The 14879-nt window shown below is 43.2% G+C and overlaps 1 protein-coding gene across 1 annotated transcript in view; it reads right to left on the reverse strand.

Moving 5' to 3' along the window:
- Htr3b (5-hydroxytryptamine receptor 3B) overlaps positions 1 to 13500 on the reverse strand; it is a 28903-nt gene extending 15403 nt beyond the window's left edge. The window contains exons 1-2 of the mRNA XM_031343816.1: positions 13221 to 13500; positions 7291 to 7451 (exon numbers count right to left, since the gene is read on the reverse strand). Coding sequence (XP_031199676.1) covers positions 7291 to 7451; positions 13221 to 13437 — 378 coding nt within the window. The 5' untranslated portion in view covers positions 13438 to 13500. The remainder of the gene's footprint in view (positions 1 to 7290; positions 7452 to 13220) is intronic.
- Between the last annotated feature and the right edge of the window lie 1379 nt (positions 13501 to 14879).

Genomic DNA, 14879 nt, shown 5'->3' on the forward strand with positions numbered 1-14879 from the left:
CACAATGTCAAAAAGTAATTTGAAGCTAAAACCAACAATCTTTTTTCCTTTCTTTCTTTCTTTTTTCTTTCTTTTTTTTTTTGTCAAAGAAACAAGTTTCCCAATGCCAGCTGGTGAACGTAATTGGTTCTCTGGTGGCATTATTCACAGCTCTTCCCTCTGTATGCCTCTCTTTTTTTCTTTGATACCTTCCATCTTGCTTGTTAAAAGCAAAGGATATTTCCGAGAATTGGAATTCATTAGTCTTCCTAACAGAGGGAGTCTATTTAGATCTAAATTGGTGGTTAGCAAATATACAGATAATTCCCTCACATTCTTATTTATCTTTCCTAGTTCCGGAGACTATGGAAACAGATGCCTCAACGTCTGGCTGGGAGGCTCCAGTCAATGGACTGGAATACAAAGGTATCCGGGATTCGGAATTGACAAAACTCAATAGAAACAAATTGGAACTCTTCACTGTTGAGTAGATTATCTCTATAATCAGATTTCCCTAAGGTACTCATAATACTCAGAAATTCGAAGACAAGACTGTAGGCTTTTCCATAAACAAAACAGGAGGCAAAACATGAGAAGGGAGGAGAGAAGCCATGGTGGGAGCCGGGCTGGGAGTTTTTCATTCAGACACAAAGCTGCCAGCAGTACAGCTGCTGGCAGAGGTATCCAGCAAGTTCGCTGCTCACAGAGGGAGTGTTCTAGTCTGGACAGAATCTGCGAGGGATTTTTATGAGATCCTTCACAACTGTTTGCTGTGTGGCTGCAACTAATGTCATCTAAACTAGCTGCAACTAGCTCATCAAAATATACTAGTGACATTTATAAAGTGTCTCTGGAGTGCCCTAATCATCAATAGAGATAATCTTAGAATTACTGTTTTTTAATTCTCTAGCTATTTTACAGTATTGATCTAGCATCTTAGAAGTAAAATTTATTACAATGCATGTGGTGGGGAATAATAAAAGCAACAAAGTCTGTCCATGAGAAACCTTATAACAACCTGGGCATGGTGACTCACGCTTCTAATCCCAGCACGTGGGAGGCAGAGGCAGCTGCTGGATCTCTGAGTTCGAGACCAGCCTGATCTGCAGAGCAAGTTCCAGAATAGCCACAGCTATAAGAAAAACTCTGTCTCAAAGGGGATGTAACTTTTTGTTGCAGTTGTTTCTTGAAACAGGGGTCTCATGTACCCCAGACTGCCCTCAAACTTGCTATATAGATGAGATGACGTTCAATTCTTTTTTTTTTTAAAGATTTATTTTATCTTATTTTATTTTATGTGTATGAGTACACTGTAGCTGTCCAGATGGCCATGAGCCATCATGTGTGTGGGTGCTAGGGACTGAACTCAGGACCTTCTGCCGGCCCCGCTTGCTCCGGCCCCGCTCAATTCACTGTAGCTGTCTTCAGACGCACCAGAAGAGGGCGTCTGATCTCATTCCAGGTGGTTGTGAGCCACCATGTGGTTGCTGGGATCCGAACTCAGGACCTTTGGAAGAGCAGTCAGTGCTCTTACCCGCTGAGCCATCTCGCCAGCCCCGATGTTCAATTCTTTATCCTCTAGTTTCTACCTTTAAAGTGCTGGTATTACAAGTGTGCCTGACTACACACGGCAAAAGTAGAAAATTTGCCGGGGCTCACTGGTGAGCTAGGCTAGCCTACTTGATGAGTTCCAGATTAGTGAGAGACTGTTTTAAAAGAAAACAAATAAAGAGGATGGCATCTGATGATGATAGCTAAGGGGCCTATGAGATGGCTCAGCAAGTAAAGACACTTCCCACAAAGCCTGACAAAGCCTGACAGTCTGAGAGCAATCCCTGGGACCTATGTAATAGCAGGAGAAAACTAATTCTCACTTGTACACTGTGGCTCAAATAAGCACACACAGAAACACACACACACACAGAGTGAATAAATAAAAATATAATTTTTAAAACAGGAATGGTGGTGAGGCTGCCCTCTGGCTTCTGCATGTACCCACAGAACCACTACACAGATTTGCATACATGAACATATATACATATGCAAAAGAAAATCTACTCTACCTAATTATGAGATATTCTAACCTAATCTAGTAACAAATAAGACCACTTTATAACATGGTGGGGGTTGGCATGTCTTCAGAAAAAAACTAATAGTGTTCCCTTAGCTACAATAAATGATTCTACAAAATGATTTAACTAAATGATTTGATTTTACTTTCTTTTTTTGTTGTTGTTGTCTTTTGGTTTTTTTTGAGACAGAGTTTCTCTGTGTACTCCTGGCTGTCCTGGAACTCAATCTGTTGACCAGGCTGGCCTCAAACTCAGAAATCCACCTGCCTCTGCCTTCCAAGTGCTGGGATTAAAGGCGTGCGCCACCACTGCCAGGTGATTTTACTTTCTTTTACCAAGGCAGCAAGAGTTAGATTATAGAAGTTCAACTTGATATGCTTGTTCCAAAGGAAAACTACTTTATATCTTTTTAAAGACATTTATTTTACGTATGAGTACACTGTTGCTGTCTTCAGACACACCAGAAGAGGCCATCGGTTTCCATTTCAGATGGTTGTGAGCCACCATGTGGTTGCTGAGAATTGAACTCAGGACCTCTGGAAGAGCAATCAATGCTCTTAACCATTGAGCCAGCTCTGCAGCCCAGCCTTCTATCTTTTCTATATCCATCTGCAAGTAAACCTCCAAAGGCGAAGCTGAGCAACTCTATTTTAATCTTATGAAATCAAAAGGGGGAAATTAAGGAAACAGCTAAGAACATCCTAAACTCTTCTCGGGCTTCATTGACCCTCTGCTCTGGGGTTTTGCATGACAGCTTTTATTGTATGCCATTAACTTGTTTGTTTGTTTGTTGAAACAGAATTTCCTCTGTCTCTCAGACTGACTTCATACTCACAGCAATCCTCCTGCCTCAGCCTCCCAAGTGCTGAGGTCACAGGTGTACACCACCATGGCTGTCATATTCAGTGTCTTTACTCAGGTCATGCTTTTCACTGAACTCTGGGAAGCAGGGTAGTCATAATAATCCACCAATGACTACGGGGAAAGGAGTACTATGTCTTCTAGCCAGGTGAAGCATCAGTCTTGAGGAATTAAGTCTTCAAAATTCTAGTTCAATAACCAATTAAAGAAGAGACTTCTTAAAGGAGGGACCTTAAAGGAGTTATCTATTAGCAGTGTGAGTGATACTTTGCCTTCTGTTTGGAATAGCTCCTGGCATTAAATTAAATGATACAATCTATGATCATAAGGCTATTATTCTTATGAGCTTATGGGAAAATCAAAATGAGAAAAGTGAAATGGCTGGAGGAATGGCTCAGTGGTTAGGCCTGCTCTTCCAGAAGGCCTGGCTTTGATTTCCGGTACCCACATGGTAGTTCATAAGTATCTATAACTTCAGTTCCAGGAGATCAGATGCCCTATTCTGGCCTCCACGGATAATAGACACGTCGGTGATGCACACACAAGGACAAACTATTCATATATGTAAAATAAAGATAAATGAATCAAAAAATTAAAAAATGAAAGAAGAAAAGTGATGTTTGTTGTTGAAAGGAGGGATTTGGGGAGTACCATTGACTGACTGATTGAATCTTGTGTCTTAGACTAGCACTAAACTGGCCATGCAAAACTGGCCTTGAACTCCTGATATTCTTGTTTCTGGCTCCAGAGTGAGGGGAATTCTGCATGGATCACTTTGCCTATAATCAATCCTAGCGCTCAGAAGCGTGACACAGGAGGATGGCCACCAGTTCCAGGCTAATCTGGTCTGGATCATGAACTGCATGCAGGCCTGGGCTACATAGCAAAATGCTGATCTCGAAATAAAAAAATAAAAAAAAAAAGGAAATTCTACATATTATCACTAACATCTCAATAGAAAATAAAATGGTGGGGATATAGCTCAGAGTCCCAGCACTGCCTAAAACCAGGTGTGTTGGCACATGCCTGTAATCTTAGCACTTGGAAGATAGAGACAGAAGAATCATGAGTCAAAGGTCATCCTTGGCTACATGGTAAATTCAAAGCTAGCCTGAGCTACGTGAGACCCTATCACAAATAACTAAAACAAAATATTAAAAATGCTTAAAATACCTTATTCTTTTGAATATTTATTTAAAATGTGTCTTACCTGAAATAGGGAAGGACATAAGGAACAGAAGAATAAAAACAACATTCTAGAAACCAACAGGGCATGACGTTGGTAAGTCCACGAGATAACATTAATTAAAATGCTTTTTTTGTTTTGTTTTTTGTTTTCTGGTTTTTTTGGTTTTTTGAGACAGGGTTTCTCTGTGTAGCCCTGGCTGTCCTGGAACTAACTCTGTAGACCAGGCTGGCCTCAAACTCAGAAATCTGCCTGCCTCTGCCTCCCAAGTGCTGGGATTAAAGGCATGCGACACCACCGCCCAGCTTAAAATGGGTTTTTAAACAAGTGTCAGGCCCTATTTGTCCCTGGTTTGGGCCTTGAGAACAAACCCGAGCCTGGCTCGAGTTTTGTAAACTGTCTCTCAGTCACTTCCGTACTGCAGTGACTCAGCATGACCCGCTTAAGCCTGCCTTTGCCTAGCTACTGCTGATGTAGAGTAACTTTGTTGGCTCTGTCAATCACCCCATACCCTTTGTCAACTTTCACCTCCCCCTACATCATCTCACCGCAGCAAAAAAACTCTACCTCCTCTCTCAGTCCTTTATAAAGAAAAGATTGATACAATAAAACAAATTCCTGCTTTGACAGACTCCCAGCTCGGTGGCTCTGGGTGGTTATTCTTCAGAAGGCAGGAGATTCACATGACACTCACCATCCGGCTCAGCCACGAGAGGCTTGGCTGGACCCTGTTCTCTCTCTCCCCTGGTTCTGCTGGCAGAGAGCCGGGCAAACCAGTAAGAAAAATCAAGAGCAATGACCTAGAATACTACTGAGCAACAGAAGGGAATGGATTGTCATTATGCACAGCAGGGGAGCCTCAGAGAAATGACATGGAGGGACAGTTCATCTGTGGCTGCCGCATCCACTGTCTCTTTGTCTCTTTGTAGTGGACTAAATAAACTTGGGAGGGAGGGGAAGGGGGGGAAGAGAGAGAAGAGACAGAGAGAAGAGGGGGGAAGAGGGAGAGGGAGAAAGAGAAGCCTAGCTTCATAAAACAAAGGTGAAATGAACTTTCTATGTTGATTTATGCCTATAATATCAATACTTGGGAAGCTGAGACAGGAGGATTTGCTAAGAACTCAAGTTCCTCATGGGCTACATACTGAGAACCTGTCACAAGACAAAACCAGACCAAAATGTATCAAAGATCAAAGATCATGTGTATGTGGTTCCATGTTTATAACTTTCTTGGAGAAACATAAAGTTTGAGAGTGGGGTTGAGGATACAGCTCAATCGGTAATACCCTTGTTACAGAAGAGTGAGGATGTGACTGGGGATCCGAGAACCCACATAAAGCCAGATGCACTAGCTAGCACTGTAATCACAGTTTTCCTATGGTGAGATGGAGCCAGGGAGAGGAGGATCCCCAAAGCCCAAGGACCAGGCATCTGCAGAGATGAACTACAGAGAGACCCTGTCTCAGACTCAGTGGAAGGAAAGAACCAACAGCCACGGTTGTACTCTGACCTGCATACATGTGCTGTGGCATGCATATGTCTACACACACATACACAGTGTGTGGTCAACTCGGTGGGCAACATAGGTGGGGGAAAAGACAAGGATACCAAAAACAGCACCAGAGAGCCCTGGGCTGGCAGCACGCGGGTGCAGCTTTGCTTTGGTGGCAGTACACAAAGAGGACCACTAAGGTTTACACATTGGATGTCCTCCAAAGGATGGTGTGTGTGCTTTCAAGTTTTTATGCTAACTTGACACAAGTTAGAGTCATCTGTGAAGAAGGCTCTTCATTAAGAACATGCCTGTGTAGTATTGACCTCTAGGCAAATCTGTAGGGTGTTTTCTTGATTGATGATTGATGAGAGGAGGACCCAGCCCACTGGGGGTGGAGCCACCTCTAGACAGGTGGTCCTGTGTTCTATAAGAAAGCCAGGCGGAGAGAGACATTAGGAGTAAGCCAGTGAGCCCCATTCCTCCATGGCTTCTGCATCAGCTCCTGTCTTCAGGTTCCTGTCCTGTTTGAGTCCTTGCCCTGACTTCCTTCAGTGCTGGGATGTGACCTGGAAGTTGTAAGATAAACACAAAACAAAACAAAACCTCTTTCCTCTCCAAGTTGCCATAGTGACATTTGGTCATAGTGTTTTATCACAGCAATAGAAACCCCAACTAAGATAATGTGTTAAAGGATTGGTCATCGGTGTCATGCTATTAGAAGGTCATTAAACTTTTAAAAGAGGTCTCTTCCTCACTGGGATATGACATTGAAGGGGACCTGGACTTCTGCTCTTCCCCGTGTGAAGTGATTTGCTTTGCTCCATGTGTGCTTCTGTGTGTGGTATGTGCTACTGAAGTCCCCAACGCAATGAAACCCCTTAGCCAAGGAATTGGACATCCAAAAACATGAGCCAAAAATAAATCTTTCTCTATAAATTTTTTGTTTGTTTGTCTTGTTTTGTTGAGATAAGGTCTCTAAGGAGTACTTCTTCCTGTCCTCAGAAAACAGTCTAGAAAAGCCCTTTATAAATTCATGGCAACCAAGGCAGAGGTTTTCTTTGTTTGTGTGTGTGTGTCCGTTTTCTTAAATTTCAGACAGTAAAATAGTGGATCTAGTAAGCATGCCCTCTCTTACTGGGCAGGTGCTCACAGCTGCAACCCCAGACCTGGAGGTCTATTTTTTGTTTTGTTTTGTTTTGTTTTGTTTGTTTTTTTGTTTTTCTAGACAGGGTTTCTCTATATAGCCCTGGCTCTCCTGGAACTCACTCTGTAGACCAGGCTGGCCTTGAACTCAGAAATCCACCTGTCTCTGCCTCCCAAGTGCTGGGATTAAAGGCGTGTGCCACCACCGCCTGGCCCTGGAGGTCTATTTTAATATACTATACTCAATAACAATGGAAAAGATAAGTAAATCAATTTAACCTCTTAAGAATGTTGATTCCGTCTAGTACGAGCAGTTCAGTCAGTCTCAGGAATACAACACTGTCCAGACTTCTGCATAAAGTATGAAGGACAGCAAGAAGTTGGCTGTGGAGGTACGCAACCTGTGATCCCAGTGCCCAGGAGTCCAAGGCCATCCTTAGCCACAAAGTGAATTTGGGGCCAGCCTGGGCTACATGAGACTTGTCTCGATCAATCAATTATTCAATCAGGACAATGGATCAGGACAAGAACAAGCAAAGGCAGATAGTCCTTACCACATCCAATACAGCATGGATGCAAAGGTCCAGGTAGACAGTGGTAGCCTCAGCCCAGTTGTAAACTGGTCTGACCTCCTTGTGGTACTGTTGTAAGAGCTGCCCAGTGAGACGATGCAGAGAGGAATTCCCAGGTTGAGGCGTCGCTGTGCCTAGGATACCTAGAAAAAGACAGCTGTTGCTACAAAGATGAAGTTAATGAACATCTTTAGGGGGTTGTAGACTGTAGAGCCACATGTCCAGGACATAGCGACTCTGAGCAATAGCCAGCCGACTTCAGTCTGTGTAAATTCACAGCCAGCTGGTGGGCTCTCCAGCAGACACTAAAAGCGAGCCGATGGCCCAAGTGTCTCGTGACGGCTAATCTCAGTTGTTAGTTTGCAACTCAGCTGAGGAACTGCCTCTACCAGACTGACTTGTGAACATGGTCTGGGAGGGATTGTCTTGACTATTATGGATGCTGGAGCATGCAGCCTGTTGTGGGCTGTATCATCTATGGGTAGATGGGCCTCTGCCTTTTAAGAGGGCAACGGATCCAGAGCCTGGGAGCAAGCCAGTAAGCAGGGTTCCTCCGTGGTCTCTGCTTAAGTTTATGCTGCTAGGGTCTTGTTTAAGTTCTTGCCTTGCCCTTTCTTAATAATGGACCTGTAAGATGAGCAAGCTGGAGCAGGGCAGTGGTGGCACACTTGGGAGGCAGAGGCAGGCGGATTTCTGAGTTCTGAGGCCAGCCTGGTATACAGATTGAGTTCCAGGATAGCCAAGGCTATACAGAGAAACCCTGTCTTGAAAACAAAAACAAAAACAAAAAAAAAAACCAAACCAACAAAACAAAACAACAACAAAAAAAAGATGAGCAAGCTGCTTTTGGTTAGTGTATAGAGACCAGATCTTTTGGGTTCAGACTCTATCGTAGAGAACCTGACCTAAGAACGAGTTAACTAACTGGCACCCAGCACCAATTTAAAGGTTATTCCTCAACAAATCTGCACCTCCAGGTTACAAGCCCACCCCTGGCACTTCACTTCCTAACAACCACCAATCAGGAGGAAAACAGAAGTGAAGTTTATGGTTTGGCTCCCAGCACCAGCCAATTATGTTAAAGGTCATTATGGCTCCCCAGTCAGATGTGTGTGTACCAGGCTAGGTACCTTACTTCTTGCCCCTAAAAATGCTTGCCTGACACTGGCTTATGGGCCCCCTCCTGTTCTCCTGAGTCACAGTGGTGTGGCCCAAGTTTGATCTTGAATAAAGAGACCCTAATGTGATTGCATTGGAATCAGCTCCTTGGTCGTCCTTTGGGAGTTCACAAACACTTCTTAGCACAACAGTGTGTTTATCATGGTAACAGGAAAATAGACTAGGACACACCCTCAAAAGAGATTTCACTGTAAAAATACACAAATTAAGTTACTCTTCAGCAATGCAAATTGTTCCTATAGTTCTATGTCATAGTAGCCATTCGGAGACAGATTTCTGTCTCTACTCCTGTGATATACTCTGTTGGTATGAAAAAATCCATCTGTACCCTTAGCTCAAACTTAACTCTGAGGTTGGTCTGTGTGTGTGATTGGGGGTGGGTGCATGTAGCCAGCTGGAGGACATTGGGTGTCCAGACCTATCTGTCTTTGACTTTTTCCCTCAAGATAAGATCTCTCACTGAACTTAGAGATAGACTAGCAACCAACAAGCCCATGTGATGTTCATGTCTTTGTTCCCTACAGTGTGGGAGCTATAGGTGCATACACAGCCATGCATGGCTTTTTTCTTTGGATGCTGGAGATTCGAACTCAGGTCCTCATGCTTTCAAAACAGAGCACTCTTACCTACTGAGCCATCCCCCAGGCCTGTTTTGTTTTTGTTTTCTTTTTCTTTTGATTTCCCATGTGTAATGGACAATCCATTGATCCCAAAGATCTGCCTGGATTTCCACATAATGGAATTAATGAGAGCTCAATTCATGCTTTTTTTTTGGTTCCATTGAAAAATCTATTTTCTCACACCATCTGTCTTTGAATAAAATGCGCTTGTCAGAAAATGAGATCTTTGCTTTGGGAAAATTCTCCCTGGCTTCAGGAAACAATCATTTCCTCTGGTCCAGGGATCTTGATTTGTTAGAGGAGTCATGATTGGTGTGGAGGAAGGGGAGAGCAAGCAAGAAGAACAAGCAAAGGGGATTGAAAGTGACAGATTTGTGAGGGCTCTCTCTGAATTGCAAAAAGATATTTTGTTCACAGGCTTCGCCTGCCAACCCTTGGGGGATTTGAAGCTTCAATAAGTCATTGGACTGCAGCAAATTGCACACCTCCTGGCTCGGTGCTGGATGAAAGCTATCTGCTGTGTCCTGCGTGTGGATTGCCCTATTTTGATGAGCTCCTGATGGTCTGAGGGATCCAGTACGAAACTGGATGAGATCGCTTCTCCCTGTGCAACAATCCCGTTTGGAGCTATCTCTTTATGAATGCAGTCACTTGCCACCACAAGCAGCAATTTCTATGATTTATCAATGTCTAGGGGGTGGGGGGATGAGGGGGGATAGGAGGACCAAAAAAACTGCTAACGGCAGCGATGCTGGAGTTGCCGTCGGAGACTGGAGACAGGCAGTAGAAGATCTGCTTTCATTACCATCAGAACTGCGAACTTAATGAGCGTTTTAACTCCATGACTGTTCACCCACAGAGAGGCTTAGGATGGAAGCAACTATTCAGGCATGCAGGACGAAGGTGAACGGCTTGCACGGGACATCTTTTTTTTTTTTTTTTTTTTTTTTTTTTTTTTTTTTTTTTTTTTTTTAAGGTTCTTGTGAATTGTTATTGTCAAAATGTGCGGTGTGACTCTCTACCTGAGAACATTTCTCACTGTTGTACCCCAGGGAGGGGAAGTCGGGCACATCAAACCCGGCTGATCTCCCTACAAAGTTTGCTTTGGGCAGCAGCTTTTTTTAGCCTCTCTCTTGGGAACTCCCAATTCAAGTCTCAGTTGGAGAAATCCTGAACTGGGCACGATTCAACACAGGAAATCGAGGTGGAATTAGACTCTAATGCTGAGGGATGAAGGTGCATCCCTTACAGCCTCTGCTCACAAGGACTCCAATCTCTCTGCTTTCTTACCTAGGAAATAGTCCGTAAGTCTTCTGTGGATAGAACCATGCTGTCTAGAATGTGTCAAAAGTGTTAGGTAAAAAGAGAAAGTTCTAGAAGCTAGGTCTAGGAACAAAAGAGAAAAATCAAAAGCAAATGGAAGTAAGCTTACATGGATGTAAAGAGAACAACGTTCTGGCATAAGCTGGGAGGAAATAATAAATTGCATTTCTACTATGAATGCAAATTTGTGTGAGGAGAAAGATCAATTCCAGGAGAAAGATTAAGGATTTAAGTGACCATTAATTAGCAGCAAATGATGCCCCCTTGAAAGCTAATGTGACATTCACACAAGCGCTAAATGACTCAAAGTTCATGGCTGTTTCTACAGACACTGATGGCAGCTATAGGCGAGCTCTGGAGAGACTCCCCAGTCAACCCTGCCTCCTCAGATGCGATAACCTGCTTCCACTAGTCAGGAGGATTGCTTCTGTACAATACAATGTGTTAGGGACTGAGCTCCAAAGCATTTGGAGAGGAAGAGATTTGAAAGGACAATAGGAATATAAAGGCAGGCATGATGGCACATGCCTGGAATCCCAGCCCACCAGAGATTGAGGCAAGGAATCACAAATCCAAGGCTAGCCTTGGATATGTACTTAGATATAGGCCAGCCTAGACAAAATACTGAGTCCTTATCTCAAAAACAGCAGCAACAACAAAAAACTTCTTCCTTTTTCACTTGTTTTTTTAAAAATGTATTTGTTTGTATTTGGTTTAGTTTTGTGTGTGTGTGTGTGTGTGTGTGTGTGTATGTGTGTGTGTATGTGTGTGTAAGGATGGCATAATTACTCCAGATTCAGTGAGGGTACAGCTGCCCAGGGCCATAGCTTACAAATGAAGAGGCTGGGGCCAAAGCACAGCTGGTCTGCATTCAGAGAACATCCTCTTAGGCATGACACTATGGTGACCTGGCTGTCTACAAGTATTAGGACCAGCACTGAGTAAACCATCGGAAAGAAAACCTATATGCTGTGCACAGTCTGTTACTGAGCAGAAACAGACAGTGGTCTTTCCGGAGTCTGTGCTTCTGGTTGATAATCTCTTACATTTGTGTTGCACCTTACACTTCTATTATCTGATCGTCATGAATACTCTGAATGAAGTTAAGGATCTGGGGTGAGGATCATTGGGTAGAGTACTTGCCTGCCATGCATGAAGGCCTGAGTTCCACCTTTAAGGAACCACACAATCAGGGCGAGGTGGCATACACCTACAATCTAGAATTTGAGAGGTGGATGCAGGAGGATCAGCTTTCAGCATTCAGCTACCCAGTAAGTTTGAGGCTAGCCTGGAGTACATAAGGGCCTGAAAAGCTGCCTAAAGAGTGAGTTGACTTATGTGGCTCTTGTGGCTAGTGAGCGGTGAAGCTGGAGGTGGACTAGCCTCATTCCTAGCATACTCTCAGCACAAAGAAAAACTCAGTTCTCATAGTTACAAGTCAACTCTATAGTACTTAGTAAAACGCCAGGTTCTTTGTCACAAATGTCCTCAGTGTGATTCCTGAGGAGGCCCCAGGCATTAGATCCTGTTAAAACATTGTTCTTGCCCCACTGAGAACTAAAATCCAACCCGAGTACAAAACATTAGTGGGAAAAGCTGGTGAGAAGAATTTCCTGCATCTTCTTGACATCTTTTTTTCTATTTTATCTTAGCTCCATGTTGATAGTTATTTTCGCAAAGAAATCCATTTGGCATTAATGAAACTTCCTCTCTTTTACTCTTATAATTAAGACAAGCTTTTATCCTTGAAGTTAAATTTCCAGGAATCTTGTGGCTATTTTTCTTCCCTACCAAATAGAAAAAAAAAAAAAATCATTTCTAACATTTTCTTCCTTTGTTTGTAAGTGTCCAGCTCTCTAGTTAACAAATTCCTTTATTTGTCTTCTTAACTGACTCAGTTAATTTTATTTTGAGTTTATTTTAAACTTTGAGAATTCAGACCCAAGGTCTAGGAGAACCCTCAAAGAAGTAGGATATAAGGATAAGATAAACGAAAGTGGTGTGGTAGGAACCACCAACAGAAATAGTTTTTTCTGCCTTTTTAAGTACTGTTGGGCTGAGGGAAAGGGTACACCATCAGATTAGAGAATGGGGTTAAGGCAAAGAGTGATACATACACAGGCGTGGGTATGGACAACCCACAGATTCTTGATTTATCCACATTTTTTAAAAAAATCAATTGCATCCTAACTAAAGCAGTCCAATTCAGTAGAGTTAATGCCATCAGGGATGTACCAGTCCATACATTAAAACACACATAATCTCTGAAGTATTTTAATAGAAATCATGTACTTAAAACTTACATGCTTTACCAATATACTGGTTACTACTGCAGTTTCTGCAAAGCTTGATTCAAACACTGTGATATCAAAATGATACGAAGCTGAGCCAAATCCATGGGACTTTTTTCTCTGCTCTGCTAAAGGTTTATAATGAAGCCAAAGTTATCTGGGATCCTAAAACACATTATCTATACATACCTGAAAGAGATTACTTCAAGTTTAATGTAAATCACTGGCATGAGCTGGATTTCTTCAGAAGAGAAAAAAATCTCCCGTCAAAGGTAATGTTTTGGAGTAAATTTTCACCTGTGTAAACGGGGGTGAGGTGGGGGTGGGGAGTGGGAATGGGATTGTCAGGGACACATCGCTGGTCTCTGCAAAGCTTCATAGGATAGTATTTAACAGATCATGAATCCAAAGGAAGAGATCTGAGGTGTTCCCAGCACAGTGTGGATACCACACTGTGAGCTAAGACACGGTGCCCAGCAGAATCATTCACAGGACTTACCTACAACAGCCACCAGGAGGCAGGACCACAGAAGAATCATTGCACTTGCCTGTTCTGGGACAGGTACCAGAGAAGAGCGATGGCTGCCAGCTGGTGGGCGGGCAAGCTGAGGGGCACTGCTCGACCTTGCACCTCTCAGCACCCCTCCATCCTCTTCTCCTGTTACTTGTGGTAACCTTGGTGCTATTTTGTAAACATCCGACTGGACAAGATACATGAGCACCACATAGAGGTTTGGAGATTAATGCCCTCACGAACCCCACAAGCTTCTCCATTTGGCTCTGCCCTAGGACGATGGCCAAGACTCCATCTCCCTTACAGGAGCCAGCTAAGTGAATAATGCAATTTAAGAGGGGGCCCCGAGGAGAGGAAATTCCAGGCTAATATGATTTCCTTTACAGCCTTTACCTAAGGCAATGTTCTTGCTGGCATTCAGGACCCTAATTTCATTAATAATTGAGATCCAGATAGCTGCCTTAAATCAGATGTAGGCAGGAACATCTTCGGACTCTGGGAACAGTCACTGGGCTCTTGAGTTACAAGCAGCTAATGGGAACCTGGTATTGTCTAATGAACATCAACTACAAACAATACAGCGGAAAGAGTGCTTTTGTTTCTGCTCGGCCCCTTTAATTAAGAGAAACATTGATTTTTGATAAATAGGAATGCTTTTTAAATTTTTACTGAGCACAGTCCACAAAGTAACTCAGACAAGATGCTTCTGGGCTTCTTGAAGATGAGAACTATTAATGTTTAACATCATTAGATAAAAGATTTTTTTAGATGTCCCCTTAAAAATATTTTTATTTCTTTATTTTATATGTGGGGGGTGGGCAAGTGTGGTAGGGTACGTGGAGAGCTCAGAGGACAACTTTGAGGAGCTGGTTCTTTCCTTCTACCATGTGGGTCCTGGGGACTCAAATGGTGTCCCAATTTGGGGGAACCAAATCAAGCTTTGGGGGAAGCACCCCCTTCCCAATGAGCCATCTTGTTGGCTCCCTGACAAAAGATTTGTTACTGTTTGATGAGTCGATTATGTTCACTTTTTGTTACATCACCTCCCCCTCTCTGGCTATAGAGCAGGAGTCCCTCTAGTGTCTACACTCCTGTGCGCACCAGTGTACAGACACCACTTCCACATACTCAAATAAAATCGTGTCGTTGTCGGGCACAGTGTAGCCATTCACAATTATAACTCCAACACTTGAGAGGAGGAGGCAGGACCAGGAGTTCAAGTTCAGCCTTGGTTATATACCAAGTTCCTGGCCAGCCTGAGCTACAGGAGACCTTGTCTCAACAAAGAAGAAATTAAACAAAGCAAGCTAACATCCCTACCCCCTTAACAAACAGATGGCCTTTGATGTAGTTTAACCCCACACTAGCTAGTCAAGGCTGCATTAATTGGCTGTGAGAGAGTTGTGTGGGCAGAGTTGGGAGAGGAGAGCTAGACTTCTGAATTTGTTGGATATGCAAAACCATTTCAGAAGAAAACAAAACTACAATTTAATCTGCGGGAGGTCAAATCTATGGGGCGTGTTTTTGTTGGTTTTGATTTTGAGAAGTGTCCATAGACAGTGGTACACTGGGCTTCAAGAGCTTGGCTCACGAAGAATTAATCTGGCCCCTTCTTGTCTGCTCCTTACAGTTCTGAGTCTGCTT

Source organism: Mastomys coucha, unplaced genomic scaffold (assembly GCF_008632895.1).
Source record: "Mastomys coucha isolate ucsf_1 unplaced genomic scaffold, UCSF_Mcou_1 pScaffold23, whole genome shotgun sequence".
Taxonomy (NCBI): Eukaryota; Metazoa; Chordata; class Mammalia; order Rodentia; family Muridae; genus Mastomys; species Mastomys coucha.